This window comes from Podarcis cretensis (genome assembly GCF_951804945.1).
Source record: "Podarcis cretensis genome assembly, chromosome: 8".
NCBI classification, from domain to species: domain Eukaryota; kingdom Metazoa; phylum Chordata; class Lepidosauria; order Squamata; family Lacertidae; genus Podarcis; species Podarcis cretensis.
Window position 1 is genome coordinate 38,568,281 of NC_137177.1, and position 15,077 is coordinate 38,583,357.

The following is a 15,077-nucleotide window of genomic DNA, read 5'->3' on the forward strand; positions in this document are numbered from 1 at the left end:
AACGAGTTGGGGGCGGTTGACCTTGAGCTGGCCTCCCATGCAATTTTTTCTGCTACTCCCCCCCCCCAACCTATTTTTGGCATAAGCGACAACAATAAAAATAAAATAGATACAGTAGCACTGGTATGGATAGAGCCCAATGCTCTGATGGAGTTGCTGCAATGATGGGTGCCAATCTGAACTTTTTCTTTGGTTTATTTCTGGAGATCATGGCATCAATGTAGTGGGCATAACTTGATATAAAAAAACCCCATTATGAAATGTAGTGATTCTGGTACTATTCCTTACCTTAAACATGTCCTGGAATGTATGAGTAAGTACCCTGAAATCTTAACACTTAATCTAAAGACCAGCACACTAATCTATGCTACCAGCCAAGTTTGATTATCATCTTCTGTAGGAAAAAATGGGAGTTCTGCAGACAACGGAATGTTCTTCCAGAGGGAAAGTCATGATTCAAGAAGCATGCAAGATAATTGGTTAGCTATTTATCACTAAAGTCATGTCCTGTCAGCTTCAAACTTAGCAAGGTAAACAGAATAGCAAACAGAAATAAACAAAGGTACAAAATGGAATAAAGATGTTATAGCACACACTCATCTGAGAAGACCCCTTCCTTCTCCATATGGTAATATTGACCCAATATTTTGCAGGTTTTCAATTGTTGGGTTGCTCACATGCTTCAGCTGGACCCCATTTTTGCTTTAAAATCTCAAGGACCGGTTTCATGTCTCGCTGGACCATGAATCAAGTAATTGTGGTGGGTGGGTGGGGGGAGACGTTAGCCTTGCTGGTACAGGCTATAATAGATCGGGAACGTGACAGGTTCAGCTTGGTTCTGAACAGATAATACCCTTCCGTTCCCTTTTCTCATGTTACTTCTAGTGTGGGTTTGTGGCATTAAGATCTGAGCCAGAAGAAGGGCCGACATTTATCTTTGCTTCTACAGTACAATGCACTGCGGTGAACTATGGTAAAATTCTGCATTTTTCCCATTCTATGCTGTGAAGAGCTGTCACTTGATGCTTCGGGTCAAAAACCGGAAGTCCCGCCGCACCTATGGCTATTGCAGTTGTCAGTCTTTGAACCCTTTCTGCGCATGCGCCTTGCCAATTGCGACCTCAACTTTTCCCTTCCGCTCGCAGAGGGCGGGGCCCTTCAGAAGCGTTTCCCACCCTCTCCTTGACAGACGTATAGCCCTATGGAAATGCGACGTACGCTCCGCTCTGTCCCAATAGGAGCCGAAGCCTGCTTTCGCGCTCGGCCTTTCGCGGCTGAACGAGCAACCAATAGGGGCCGCGGGAGCTGGAGGCGGAGCAGCGGCGGGGCGCTCGAGCGACTGCAGTTGAGGGAGAGTCAGGCCCGGACTCCTGGGTCCCTTCCCTCCCCTCTGAGGGGAGGACATGTCCCACCAGGAAGCGATGGACGTGGACTTCGCGCCGGTGGCCGAGGAGCCCGAGTCGCCAGCCGCCGCCCCAAGCCGCCTTCAGGAACCGGCCGCGGCAGACGGGGACGCCTCGACGTCCGGGGCGCCTCGGCCGGCGGCTTCTCGCTCTTCATGGGGCGCCTTCGTTGGGGAGCGCGAGTCGCGGAGGCCGCCGCCGCCTCGAGCCAGGAGGAACCCGCCTCGGCAGCAGCAGGGACCGCGCGCCGCCTCAGCCGCCGCCGCCGCCTCCTCCTCCCAACGGGCCTCCCGAGCCAGGTGAGGAAGGGCGGGGGAAGGGCTCGGATCCTGTGGGGAGCTTCTCAGAGTGACCATGGGGCCTGAGAGAGTACGAAGGGCTGGGCGAGGGGAGCCCCTCGGAAACGGGGCTGAGCGTGGTGGGCCCCGCGGAGGAGGGAGAAGGTGCCTGTCGGAGCGAGGCAGCTGGGGTTTGTAAACAAGAGGCCTTTCGCGTTCCCTACCCTGGGGAAGCAAGGCTGTTAGGCTTCTCGGGCGCAGGTGGCTGTCAGAACGGAGGAGGAGACGGAGGAGGAGGAGGAGGAGGCGGGTCCTCGGGAGCCAGGGAGTGGATTCTGGGGTGGGTGAAGGGGGGCCTTTCGCAGGGGTTGTGGATTTTGTGAATCTTGCGGGGTGGGGTGGTGGAGGTACCTGTGGGTCATGCGTGTGGGTATGTGGATGAGTGGAGGGGGTACCTGTCAGAGCAAGGAGGGTTGCTAAGCGAGGGAAGGAAGTGTGTGAGTGTGTGATGGTCATAGAAGGAGCATCTCAGAGCCAGGGGATGGATCATAGGGTGTGTGCGTGAAGGAGTGTCTGTCACAGTGGGGGAGTAGAGATCCTGGGGGAACACATGTCAGAATGGGGGTGGCGGCATGGAGCCTGCAGGGTTGGTCCTTGGAGCAGCAGATGGGTTCTGCGAGGATATGTGAAGGTGGTGTCTGGTGGAGCACATGCTGAATGCAGCTGGTATTTGTAAACAAGAGGACCCTCACATTTTTCTCCCTGTGTTCCTGAAGGGGAATGGGCTACACCACTGTCATAGTGTAGTAGCAGAGCAAATAGGCATAGGCAGGATTTTTTTGAGGGGGGGGTGTCTTTTTGTTAGGGGGGCAGAATAGAGTTACCTGCAGTACAAATGGTCAGTTAAGCATTTCTATTTATTTACTTGATGTAGTGGGGGGACAGCTGCCCCCTGCACCGCACCTGGCTATGCCCATGGTAGAGCATGTGTATTGTTGTGATAGAAATTACCCAGGGGCGTTTTGCTACTGGCGTGGGTCCAATTGCAACCACGTGGATGCCAGGTTGGCGACTAATATCTTCATCTGGCTGGCTTCAACAGCTTTCTTTAGCAGTAGCTCAGCAGAAGAGCTTGCTTATTGCATTTATATCCCATCCTTTTCTCCAAGGAGTACATGGTTCACCCCTCTCCTACAGTGACCCTGTGAGGTAGGTTAAGAGGCTGTGACTGGCCCAAGGTCACCCAGTGAGCTTCATGACTGAGTGGGGATTTGAACCTTGATCTCCCAGGTCTTAGTCCAACACTCTAACCACACTGGCTTCCTTGAGTCCTCCTGCTATGGTGCAGTTATATAAAATAAGTAGGCTTCAGAAAGGTTTAGAAAGGAGGTACCAGGTGGGGTTGAATCCTTGGTACACATTGTTGGCTCCTATTGGGGTCAATGTTGCAGTGGGGGAAGGGGGCTTCTCAGACCCAGGGAAAGGGATATTGAGTGTTTGTGAAGGGAAGCTACTGTCTGTGAGGAATGGATACTTCAGATGGGGGCCTGTTGGAGTGGGAGTCAGATCCTGCAAAGTTGGTCCCTAACAGAGTGTATGCGAGAGGTGGATCTTGGGGGTGTGTGAGGTGAGCATCTGTCAGTGGGAGGGTTGATCTTCCAAGGAGGTTCCTGTTGGGGGGGATCATGAGGGAAGCAGATCCTGGAGGCAGCTGATATTTGTAAGCTGGCTTCTAGATAAACTCATGTGATAGGCGTGGGGCTTTAGTTTGGTGGTGGAGCTTGTGTTTTGCCTGCAGAGTAATTTGCTTGTTTCATGTGTTCTCTACCCAGCTCTCAGAGTAACTGTCAGAGCTGCCCCAAGGTCCCAGCTCACAGAGGACCAACGCCAGGTCGTCGTTATGTGCAAAAGTCTTTATTAAAGTTCAGTTTCCATTTCAAAGCCGTAGCGTGCAGCCCCTCGTCTTAGACCCTAGACCGCCGAAGCTCCGTCTGAGTCTCCGCCCCCTAGACACCAGTTTAAGACTCTAGCCTTACTCCACCTCTTCCGTTGTTCTTTCCTCCTCTGGGTCCATCTGCCCGCCGGGGTGTTGCCCTTTCTGGACTCTTCTGATGCTGAAGAGTCCCCGGATTCTTCCCCCTGCCTCCGGCGTGCTTTAGGACCTGGCTCCCAATCCGAGCCCCCTGCTGTCCCGCGCGCCTGTACATTTGAACTTGGCGCGCGCGCTCACCCGGCCACCTTCCTCCTGACCGTTACACTGCTCCTGTCACTGCTTCCCCCTTCGGGGGGGCTAGCTGGATCTGACTTCCCCTCCGTTCCCTCACTCAGCGATAGGGGCGTGGTCAGCCCTGACTCATCTTCCCTCCCCACTGGAGGGGAAGCCTGCCCTGACACATGGGACTCTTCCCCCCCGCTACGCTCTGGTGGGGAAACTGGTCCCGATCTCCAGCTGCTGCCCTGAGAGTCGCTGCTGGCCCCTAGCTTCTGGTGCATCCCTCCCGGGACCCCCCTTGCCCTGGCCATCGGTGCCCCCTTCTGGGAATCTTCCGAATCGCTGGAGAAGCTCATGGAATCTCTCGTCTCACTGTCATACTCTCCTACGCTGCCCTTGGATTGTTCCCCTTCGCTCTCCTCTTCCTCTCTCCCCTGTGCCTCTGCTCCTGAGCCCCTGACAGTAACTTTAAGTTAAAAAAACAAAACTCCAGCCCCTGCCCTCAGAATTTACCATCTAAAGACTTCGCACCAAAAAGAAAGGGATGGGGAAGCAAGCCCAAATACCCATTTTGTACAAGGACCTGCTGGGATGGGAGATACTTGAGGGAGAGAAGATGCACTTCACAGAATTGGGTACAAGGATGAGCATTTGTTGTAGGAATTTGTTGAGCTACACTTGGCTACAGAGTTGAACTTACAGAGCAATGTTCATGTTGATGGAAGGTAGCACATTATGAAAAGTTGGTTTAGAATCTAATGAAAAGTTGTGGCTTCTGAGGCAGAGGAGGAGAGAGAGGTGTGTAAATTATTGAACTTTGTGGCTTGGAAATGGGTGGGTCATATTCTTCTTTCCATCTTACATTTTCTAATGGAAATTTATGCTTTGGATGTTCAGGTCCACAGCACCATTAGACAGTTATTTCCAGATCAACAGGACACAAGCGACAGCAGCATCACACATCCTAGCAGGTCACAGTGGGAACAGCTCAGATGAAACTGTGGTTCTAAGTGATTCTGAGAGTAACAGCAGCAGCAGCTCCACTGAGGAGGAAGAGGAGACAGTGGGTGCCCTTGAGGAGGCACCTGGGCCAGCCAACTTGGGAGGTTTGTATTGGTTCTTTAAAGGGGCCTAAAACTTCAGAAATGGCTCGTGATGCATTGCCTACCTTTGACCACAACCATCTAGTTGTTTACAGTCATACCTCGGATTGTGAACGCTGCGGGTTGTGCGTTTTTGGGTTGCGGACCACACCAAACCCGGAAGTACCAGAACGGGTTACTTCTGGGTTTCGGCACTTGCGCATGCACAGAAGCACAAAATGATGTCATGCGCAGAAGTGCCGAATCACGTCATGCGCGTGTGTACGCTGAAGGTTGCGAATGTGCCTCCCGCACGGATCACGTTTGCAACCCGAGCTATGACTGTATTCATTACCTTCTGCTTAGGGCAGCTTACTTCAAAGGGTATGACAATTGAATTTTCATAACAACTCTGAGAGGTAGGCTAGGTTGGGAGATGATGACTTGGGCCTGACCATACCGTTTATTTCATGACTGCAGAGACTTGAACCAAGGCCAGACTTTGCCACTGTATCCTGCTGTCTTTGAATAATTGAAAGCTGTTTTCTTTGTATAAACCTTGTTAAATGTCAAACTGAGGTTCTGTTATGCAAATAGGCATGCTTATTATTATTTTATTTCACACATACACAAAAAGGGTTTCACAGAGGAATTTTGAGAAGGGGTTTATAGGGGAGATTCAGGTACCATATACATTTTATTTGTGCATTGTACTCCCTTTTCTGAACAGCAAGAGAAGTTTGGAGGTTATTTAAAAAGAGCAGATGAGGATAGTAAAAATGCAGGAACAAAGGTGGGGCATCTTGGGAAATGAGGGAAGAAAGGAAGGTTGAAGCAAGCCAGTTGGAACATAGGTGGAAGGGGGGTTGTGCTGGGAAGCCACCATTGGAATTTGCAGAGGGTGTCTTGCTGGCTGAGTTATTTTACTATTTTCTTACAAGTTTTTTTTTTTTTTTAAATTGCCTCCTGTTAACATAGTTTGAAGGATTATCTTGGTGAAAAAGCTGCTCTCTTTTCTCTTTTTTTCTTAGACAGCAGTGGCTTTGTGTTCAGTCACTTTGAACTTCCCTTTTAAATGCTAACAATTTGTTACTGAGTTTTTGTTTATGTGGCACTAATTACAACCTGTCCCCATCTCTTCCTATATTAATTATTCCTTTGTTTCTCCCCTGCAGTTTCTGATGCAACCCAAATGGAGCCTCCTGGAGGGGATTCTGTTGGGCCAGAGCATCCTGATGCTAGAGGTGCCACTGCCCTCCAGAAGAAGGTACGACTGATTTGGTGTGTGCTGTGGAGGGTGTGCAGCCAATTAAGATAAACCAATATTGCATTTGCTTGACCTTTTCCATGTTCTCTTGTTTCAGACAACTCCCTTAAAGAGAACTCACCTAGCTGCTCCTCTGGCTCCTCTGGGTGAGGAAGAGGAGAGTGGAGATACCTGTGCCATCTGCTTTGAAGAGTGGACAAATGCTGGGGAGCACCGTCTTTCTGCACTGCGGTGTGGGCATCTCTTTGGCTATAGCTGCATTGAGAGGTGGCTGAAGGGACAAGTGGGCAAATGCCCACAGGTAAAAGCTTGGAAGGGTATTTTGTTTCCTCTGTCTGATGCGTAACCTAAATCTTCCTCTCTGAAACCCATTTATTCTTTTCCTGTCCTTGGTAAAATTTGTGGGCAACAGTTCTCTCCACATTATTTTCCTGTTTTCAATTCTCCCTTTCTGCATTACTTTCCATGCCATCTTCCTGTAAGCTCTTCCTCTTTTGGCTTGCCTTCTGTAGACCTTCTTGTGTTTTTCTTTGCACTCCCCTGAGCTGTGTTCCATTTTTTGGATGCCTTCTTCCTTGTTTTGGCACTCAAACACTTTAGTGGCACAGCACTTTAGCCAGCGTTGAGCACAGCAGGACTCCTCAAATCTGGGCTCTAGGAGTTGCAACAAGTTGTCCTTCCCTTTGGTCAAACTCTTCCTGTGAGGAGAGTATTTTTATCAGCATTTGCCAACTTGGTGCCCTCCATATGTTTTGGACTGCAAATCCCCTATCAGTGCCAGCTAGCACAGATGTGCTGGTTAAGTCTGAATGAAGTTATGTAATCCAAAACTTCTGGAGGACACCAAGTTGGCAGCAGCTGCTGTACATCATATTTGGTGACAGAGCAGTGGTAGAACTTCCACCTGAGACGATGGATTTTTGGAGGGGGGGGTAGTAAGGTGCTGTTTACCTTTTTAAGTTGTTGTCTTTGCTTTGTTGGCTAAGTTCAGGATTTTGCCTGGGATCAGTCAGGTCAACAAGACTACCTGTCGGCACAAGGAAACTTTGAGAAGAGATGCTTGGGCATGATGTTGAGCAGGTCACTTTTGCATGTTTGGGGGAGTCCCACTAATTGTTCTGGAGAATTACTTGAGATAAGGGGAGTCTCTCAGCAAGCCAACACTGTACATTCATCCCTGCTTTTGCAAAGAGATCTATTTGAAAAGCAGTATCAGTCATGAAAAATTAATAGCAGCACAGTAAATGTCCTTCATAACCAATAAATTGGCTTATGTTCACATTTTTTCATTTTTTAGTGTAATAAGAAAGCCAAGCGCTCGGATATAGTAGTCCTTTATGCTCGTACCCTGAAAGCGCTGGACACCAGTGAACAGGAACACATGAAAAGGTATATACTCACAACTTTCCTCCTATAAGTTTGAGGGTAGCAGTACCTGGCATAAACACCTGTCTTGGCAAACTGTCACTATGCCTCAGCTGAGTCACATGAGCATCTGTGTGATTGGAGAAGATACTTGTGTCCTAACCCCAGGCTTTAGTTCAAGGCCTTGCTTTGTTACACTTGTATTAGGTAGGTATGATAGGTACAGTGTTTGGATGTCCCTGTGAAGATATATGCCTGCTTCTATAACTTTTTTTTTTACTGGTATATATATTTAAGATAAAATGAGATGCATTTTCTATTGAATCTCTCATGGTTATTCTGAAATTGAAGTATTACTATTTAAATGTCTCTGTCTAAATTCAAGAGACTGTTATTATGTCTCTAAAAGTTTTTGGGTGGCAGGAAAATGGAACAGAAAACGAATTCTTCTCATCAGTGGGAGAGAGATGGGTTGGCTCATGAGCTTCCTTAATTGCATCTGTTGTACTTTCCTCCTGCAGCTCTTTAGAGAAGGAGCAAATGCTACGAAGGAAGGCAGAGCTGGAATCCGCACAGAGCCGCCTCCAGCTGCAGGTCTTGACAGATGAATGCAGTAAACTTCGGCAGCAAGTTCAGGTAGGTTTAGCCATATCCTGTTCATGCAGTACCTTCTAAATTCCCTTCCCATGTACAAGAAAATGAAATGCGCTATCTTCATGGCCTTTTCTCTCACTCTCTGCTAATGATGGACAGGATAATAGTATACCCCAGTTCACTGGCCCCAACTCTAGGGGGCCCTGGGTGGCACGGCACCCACAACATTTTGTGGGTGCTTAGCATCCACACCGTGGGGCTCCAGTGCAACCTCTGAGGCGACGTGCGAGGCCCTGCCAGGCTTCCAAACGTGATTTCTGGTAGAAACGTTCTGCTGATGTAACATGACATCATGGTGTAATGTTACGTTGTGGGTGCCATTGGGCACCCAAAATCTGGGGCCCAGGTCGTCACCCTGGCCCAGTTTCATTCCTTGCTTTGAGTTTGTATGTCAAAGCTTGTGATCTGGGGAAAGGAGTCACAAAAACATTCCAAATCAAAACTCTAATCTGGTAAAATTTATATACCCTCAGTGAATTTATATAACTCAGAAAACTTCCAGAGCAGTATTCCAGAGCACAAAAAAATCTGAATGGGGACCCACACAAGACATCCCCTGCCATACCCCCAGAGACAACCTCTCAAAACAGTTCTGAGACAGCGCTCTTCTTTGTCCCAGCCTGCATCTTCCAGACACTCATCACATCAATACATGGAGAGGAAACAGACACAGGAAGGAATAGAAATTGTATATTGCAGGAAATAGTGAAAAAACTAAGGCAAGCTCAGCTAAGGAACCACCTTGCAGAATGAAAAGTGGCAAGTTGAAGGGTAGGATATCCCAGCTATATTTTAGCTGGGGGATGAGATGGTTGGGCATTTGAAGGGCTTTTGCATTTGGTGTATTTCTTTTCTGTGACAAAGTTTTTGTTTCAGAATTTATAAACCACTCTACATGCAAAAAATAGCCAAGTTGTATACAAAAGCAGTAAAGGAACAACAACCCTGAACAAGTTGTTCATGACTTTTACTACTGTTCTGCCTGTGGAAACATCCAGTGCTCTCGGCTCCACACATACCGTACTTTCTTTGCCTCATTTTTCCTGCTTTCTATTCTATAGGAATTAAAGGCCCTGATGGCTCGCCACAACACCCTTTCCTCTCAGCAGCCCAGCAACTCTCGCTCATGCTTTCCAGGCTGCCTCTCCTCCAGCCAGGGCCAGCACAAGTACCACTTTGAGAGGGCCACCCTAGTGTCTCAGGTGGGCAACTGCCGGGTTATGGCATACTGCGACCCACTGAGCTGCCTTGTAGTGTCACAGCCATCTCCACAAAGCACCCTCATTCCTGGTGAGTTGCCTGCTGAAGCAAGTCACTAAGTTTTATGATGGTAATGGTTTTTTCACTGCCTTGGTCAATCAAGAGGACAGACATTGCAGCATTTGGACTCTAGCAAGGTGGGCTTTCTGCTGATCAGTTTGCTTTGTGTCTCAGGCTGTGGAATTAAGATGATGAGTGCTGTCAACTCAAAGAGCAGCCAATATGTCCCCATCCACAGCAAGCAGATCCGGGGCTTGGCTTTCAGCAACCGTGCAGATGGCTTGCTCTTATCTGCTGCTTTAGACCATACCCTCAAGCTTACCAGGTGAGTAGTGATGATTATGATGCCTGCTTCCTTTCTCTGTGGTCCAGGAGATTGTGTAAGGATCTTATTCTGGAAGTATTGCCTGGCTCCTGCAGAGCAGCTTTGTCTGAACTGTGCTGTTCTGCCCACAACTGGGTATCTGCTGGATAGCGTGGGCCATGTGCAGAAGTGCCAAGGTCCTCAGTGGGAGACCGCTTTGATATGTAAAGCTCCGCTAACTTTCCCTCAGCTTGACTACAAACACCGTTGTGCAGACATACAATACTGGTCGACCTGTCTGGAGCTGCAGCTGGTGCCTGGATGACACCAACTATGTCTATGCTGGCTTGGTCAACGGCTCTGTCTTGGTGTATGACCTGAGGGACACAAGCTCTCATGTCCAGGAGCTTGCTCCACAGAAATCCAGGTATCGCTTTCCTGCTTTATACAGTTAGGTTGTCCTTTGAACATATGAATTAAGACTGTAGAGGACTTTGAAGCAGATGAAGGATGATCTGTGCTTGTAGAACTTTACAATTTTCACGCCATGTGTTACTGGTATATCTTTCCTGGCACAGAATTTGAGGAACACTACCTTTTACTCTGGTTGCTGGTTACCGCCCCACTGTAACCCAGAATGAAGACCTTTGAGAATGGCCTAATGGCAGAGGTTTAGCTTGATAAACTTGTCTGGAACCCATTTCCAGTCCTTAATGCATTGCACTAAGACTTCTCAGAATGTGTATTTTTCAATCAGTTCTGTGGATGAGGAATAGGAATGAACATTGGGTGAGGTAAGCCCTGGAGAGATTGTCATACTTGCAATGTTGCTTGCAGTGATTGACTTCTACCTTGTTCTTTTCTGGGGTTGTGAACAGTCATGGTGATATGGAGCTCAGTTTGTTTCTTACTCAGAAGTCAATTGTGCAGTGTTCAGTGGTGCTTGCTCAGAGGTAAATATTAATAGGATTTCAGTCATAGCACCAGTTCTTTTGGCCAGTGGTATGTAGAAGTGAGAGTGATTCTCCAGTTCTCTTTGAAATCCTTCCTTACTCATGCTCATTCAGACTCACAACAGCAAATGGGTAGGGAAAGTGGAATGGTTTGACATTGTTGGTTATTGCTCTTTCCTCTGTCCCTCACAGGTGCCCTGTGGTATCCTTATCGTATCTTCCCCGAATGGCCTCTGCCTCACTGCCCTATGGTGGACTGGTATCTGGGACACTGGAGGGAGCCTGCTTTTGGGAACAGAAGGCCAGTGGCTCTTACCGGCCTCACCACCTCCTCCTGGAGCCTGGAGGTTGCATTGACCTTCAGACAGAGGCCAGCACACGGCACTGCCTTGCAACATTCAGACCCAGTAAGTTGTGATGTGTAGACATCAGGGGAGGGCTATTTTTATGCAGTGTTGGGATTCCTTTCACCCTAAATGTGGACACAGTTACAACTTTGTGGACAGAAACCACTTACCATATTTGTTGTTGGCGTCTCTTGCACACACATTAAAAGAGAAGAGGATACCTCTGGCCTGCTTCTAAAATGCTGCACCAGTTATTCTATACCCCAGTCTCCCCAAATCTTTTCAAGATGATGGGGCACAGAGGGTGCAGTCTCCCATCCCCAAATACAATATGGATCTTTTACGGGAGGCATTATTTCCACCCTGGTGAAGGGTAAGTGCCAACTACTTCAGGAGTCTATCCCTCCCTAGAACTTTGCAGCTCCCAAGAGGGACCTTCTGTGCAGTATGAGCACTCCTGCTTCCGTAGGATGACATGCAAGGAAGGGATTGCAAGTGAGTAGTATCCTAAGGAAATGGGGTAGTTGCCATGAGCGGTGAGTGAAGCGGTCAGGCAGTGGCCTCTGGGCTGCACTTAAACCAGAGTACAGTGTTTTGTCTTGATACCTTCCTATGATACCTTGATACCTACCTGTCCCCTGAAAAGCTCTTCACTTTCATCCCACAGATAGAAACAATAACTGTTTACGGTGTGTGGTGATGGAGCTGACCTCTACTCAGCTGACTGATGGGACTGAGGATGTGATCTGTTCATGTCGTCCAGTTCAAACTCTTACTGCGGGTCCATCGTGCAAACTCCTGACCAAAAATGCCATCTTCCAGAGTCCTGAAGATGATGGCAGTATTCTTGTGTGTGCTGGAGATGAAGCATCAAACTCTGCCATGGTACCATTTTTTTGTTCTTTGTTGTAGGAGTAGGACGTTGTTTCCGGCTCTGTGTTAATAGTCTAAAATGCTGGAAGCTTTGGTGGCGGTTAGGGTACTTGAGTAATTGTTTTCCTATGTTTTTAAGGCTATGCAGTTTCAAAGAGCTTAATGCCAGGTTGGTCATTGAGAAAAGACTTGAGCCCTTGTTCTAGTGAAAATTCTGTTTTGAGACACTGGTATAGCCTGTATCTGCCTCTTTGGAGCATTTCCTCATGGCAATAACAGTGCCATTTCCATTATATGGACATGGGGCTCTCTTGTCCTCCCTCTTCTCACTTTCCTTGAGGCTTGACTCTGGGTATGGACATGCATGTTTTCTGTGCCAGGGCTGCAACCACTCCTCCTTGTACACAGGGAGCGCCAAAGAGGGATGTCCTCAGCATTACAGCACTAATCACTTGCTCACTCTGAATCCACCCAAAATGTGTGGTGATGTTTGGCTGCTTGCCAATGTATGGGGGAAAGTAACAGTTCAATACTTTTGTAACTGGTCTCCTTGCTACATCCCAACTAGTAACAGCTAGAGTTGTATTTTTATTCAACAGGATTCCTGATAAGCTGTGACTCTATTTGTTTATCCTGCAGCTCTGGGATGCAGGGAGTGGCTCCCTGCTGCAGAAACTCCCTGCTGACCTTCCTGTGTTAGATGTATGCCCTTATGAGGTGAACCGCAACAGCTTCTTGGCTACCTTGACAGAAAAGATGGTGAAGATCTACAAGTGGCAATGACTGTCTGCTGCATGCTGCCCCAATGAGCTACTCTCTGAACTGAGCCAATTTCCCACAAGCCAGCTCTGCTGCTAACTGGATTCTAGCTGCCTTGAGTGCACCCTGCCAACATTGCTGCACAAGCAAAATCTTGCTCCTTAGAACAGCTCTCTCCCATGCCCAGCCCACACATTTGTTCCTTTTTTTTAAGATGAGGTGGATTTTTGTTTCCACCTCATCTTAAAGGAAACCACTTTTACCTTATTGTGGACCGTGTGCTTTTCTGGCTTTACTGCCTAGGCAGATTACGGGGCCCTTCTGAGAAAAAAATTGGCTGCCAGTTTATATTTCCTGGAAATTTACCATTGACCTTGGATGAAGATCATGATCTCTGCTCTTCTTGTGATTTTGGAGGCTTGTGGCATGGGCAATACTCCTTTGGCAGAAGACTGCTTAAATTTCTGTTTCAGCCCATCTCATAAAGAAGATGGGACCTTGCCTGAAGTGAGCTGTTCAAGTTATATCTCTGGACCATGACTGGGCTTGGTAAAAGGTGGCGGTGAAGCCTGTTGGGAATTGGCTGCTAAAAGACATTGTGAATAAGAAAATATAATTGTGGTCTGATGAAGAATGGGTAACTTCAGGTATAAATATGCTCCTGTAAGACTTCCTATAGACCTCCATTGAGAACTGGGCAGAGTGCTGTGCCTGACAGATCATTGGGAGTTGAAACATGAAGCAATTCCAGAACTCTACCAACTCTATTGACAGAAAAAAACCATTTGCTGGGACTGTTGGTGATTCATCTTCTGCTATAAATTAAAATAGGATCAAATATTTCATGTATGCGTTCTTGCCCAAGGCTAGCAATCAAGAGAGTGATGCAAATTACAAGACCAATATTAGGGTTGTTGGTTTTTTACTTTACCTGAAGCCCGTAGAAATCACACCATTGTGTGCTGCCTGAACTGATGGGTTACTATACAGAATTACAGAACAACATTTCTAAAGTTTAACTGTATGGCCCATTTGTCTAAAAATGTACATGTTTCCATTGAACTGTGCTTTGTGTGTGTGAGATACTACTTTTATATGCAACAGGAAGAATAAAGAATGTTTAATATATACAAGAGGAAGAATATAGAATGTTTAATATCTCTGGCTTTCTCCAAATGGCAAAACCCTCCATTGCAATGTTAAATTGCTGCTTGCACTGCCTCACAAGCAACTGCAATGTTTGAGATATAAATATAGGATCCTCTAAATGCCAAATAAGTCATGAAGTTTGGGTTAGTGGATCCAATATGTTGTGGTAATTATGATATATGATTGGGATATTTCCATGTAGCAAGGTAATCATGTAGCAAGCTAATCTACCAGAGTTTGGAACAACTGTGAAACTTACCTAGTTTGCTGAAAGGTGGCTGCATAGTCTCCACTCTAAATGACAGAGTGAATTCAATGTTTATCTTGGGTGAAAGGCAGGCGTGGTGGTGTTTCAGGGTCTCCCTCCCAACAGTGCTGTTCTTGTATATCTGGGTGGGGAAGGGCAGCAGCGAAGTTGGAACTGTGCTGGTGCAATGGTAAAGCCAATTGAGTGTCTGAAACCACTCGCCATTTGGAATTGGAGGTACACTGAACATATCTTTTAATTACAGTGGTACCTCAGGTTACAAACGCTTTGGGTTACAAACTCCACTAACCCGGAAGTAGTAGCTCAGGTTGAGAACTTTGCCCCAGGATGAGAATGGAAATCGTGCAGTGGCAGCGGGAGGCCCCATTAGCGAAAGCGTGCCTCAGGTTAAGAATGGTTTTGGGATAAGAATGGACCTCTGGAACGAATTACGTTCGTAACCCAAGGTACCACTGTACTATGTAGTAGTCATACTTTGGACCATTAAAGTGTTGATACAGGAATTCAGCTCAGTATTTGTGTTGCTGAGTTTCTAAAGCATAATTGCTGGCCTAAGCCTCAAAGAGGCTTACTTACAAATAAAGATAGTTTAATCTCAAATAATATAATTTACCAACAACAAGGGTAGGACCTGCATTAACACCATGTTCTTTCCTTTCTCTGTAATGTGTGGGTATCGTTACCTATGTAGAGAAGTCAGGTAGACGGGATAACATTTACTATTACTATGACTACTATTGTGTTCCTGTTATTTATTATTATTATGTGTGTTTATATCCCACATTTTTCTACAAGCTCATGGTGGTCTACATAGTTCTTCCCCTCTAAATTTTATCCTCACAACATCTCCCTGAAGTAGGTTAGGCTGAGAGTGAGTGTTCAAGATTGCCATCTGAGCTTCCT

The 15,077-nt window shown here is 47.2% G+C and overlaps 1 protein-coding gene across 2 annotated transcripts; it reads left to right on the plus strand.

Annotated features, from left to right (window-relative positions):
• Nucleotides 1-15: 15 nt before the first annotated feature.
• On the plus strand, nucleotides 16-13,890 carry RFWD3 (ring finger and WD repeat domain 3). Of its 2 annotated transcripts, none has more exons than XR_013841890.1 (12): nucleotides 16-1,702; nucleotides 4,791-4,999; nucleotides 6,151-6,242; nucleotides 6,340-6,543; nucleotides 7,540-7,631; nucleotides 8,129-8,243; nucleotides 9,323-9,551; nucleotides 9,696-9,846; nucleotides 10,076-10,252; nucleotides 10,971-11,185; nucleotides 11,793-12,098; nucleotides 12,168-12,621. XR_013841890.1 is itself a non-coding variant. In XM_079988401.1 (12 exons), exons 1-12 carry the CDS (start codon nucleotides 1,404-1,406, stop codon nucleotides 12,779-12,781), a joined length of 2,145 nt encoding a protein of 714 aa, XP_079844527.1. In that variant the 5' UTR covers nucleotides 771-1,403; the 3' UTR covers nucleotides 12,782-13,890. The 2 variants fall into 2 exon arrangements, 1 of the variants encoding a protein (XP_079844527.1); XM_079988401.1 differs by lacking the exon at nucleotides 12,168-12,621 and adding an exon at nucleotides 12,638-13,890 and having other exon boundaries at nucleotides 771-1,702; nucleotides 11,793-12,010.
• The last annotated feature ends 1,187 nt before the right edge of the window (nucleotides 13,891-15,077 follow it).

Bases quoted from the DNA above. Each gene is read 5' to 3' on its own strand.
- RFWD3 (XM_079988401.1), top strand. From the start codon at position 1,404: ATGTCCCACCAGGAAGCGATGGACGTGGACTTCGCGCCGGTGGCCGAG. The intron at 7,632-8,128 runs GTATATACTCAC...TTCCTCCTGCAG, and splicing joins GAACAGGAACACATGAAAAG to CTCTTTAGAGAAGGAGCAAA. The intron at 9,552-9,695 runs GTGAGTTGCCTG...TTTGTGTCTCAG, and splicing joins ACAAAGCACCCTCATTCCTG to GCTGTGGAATTAAGATGATG.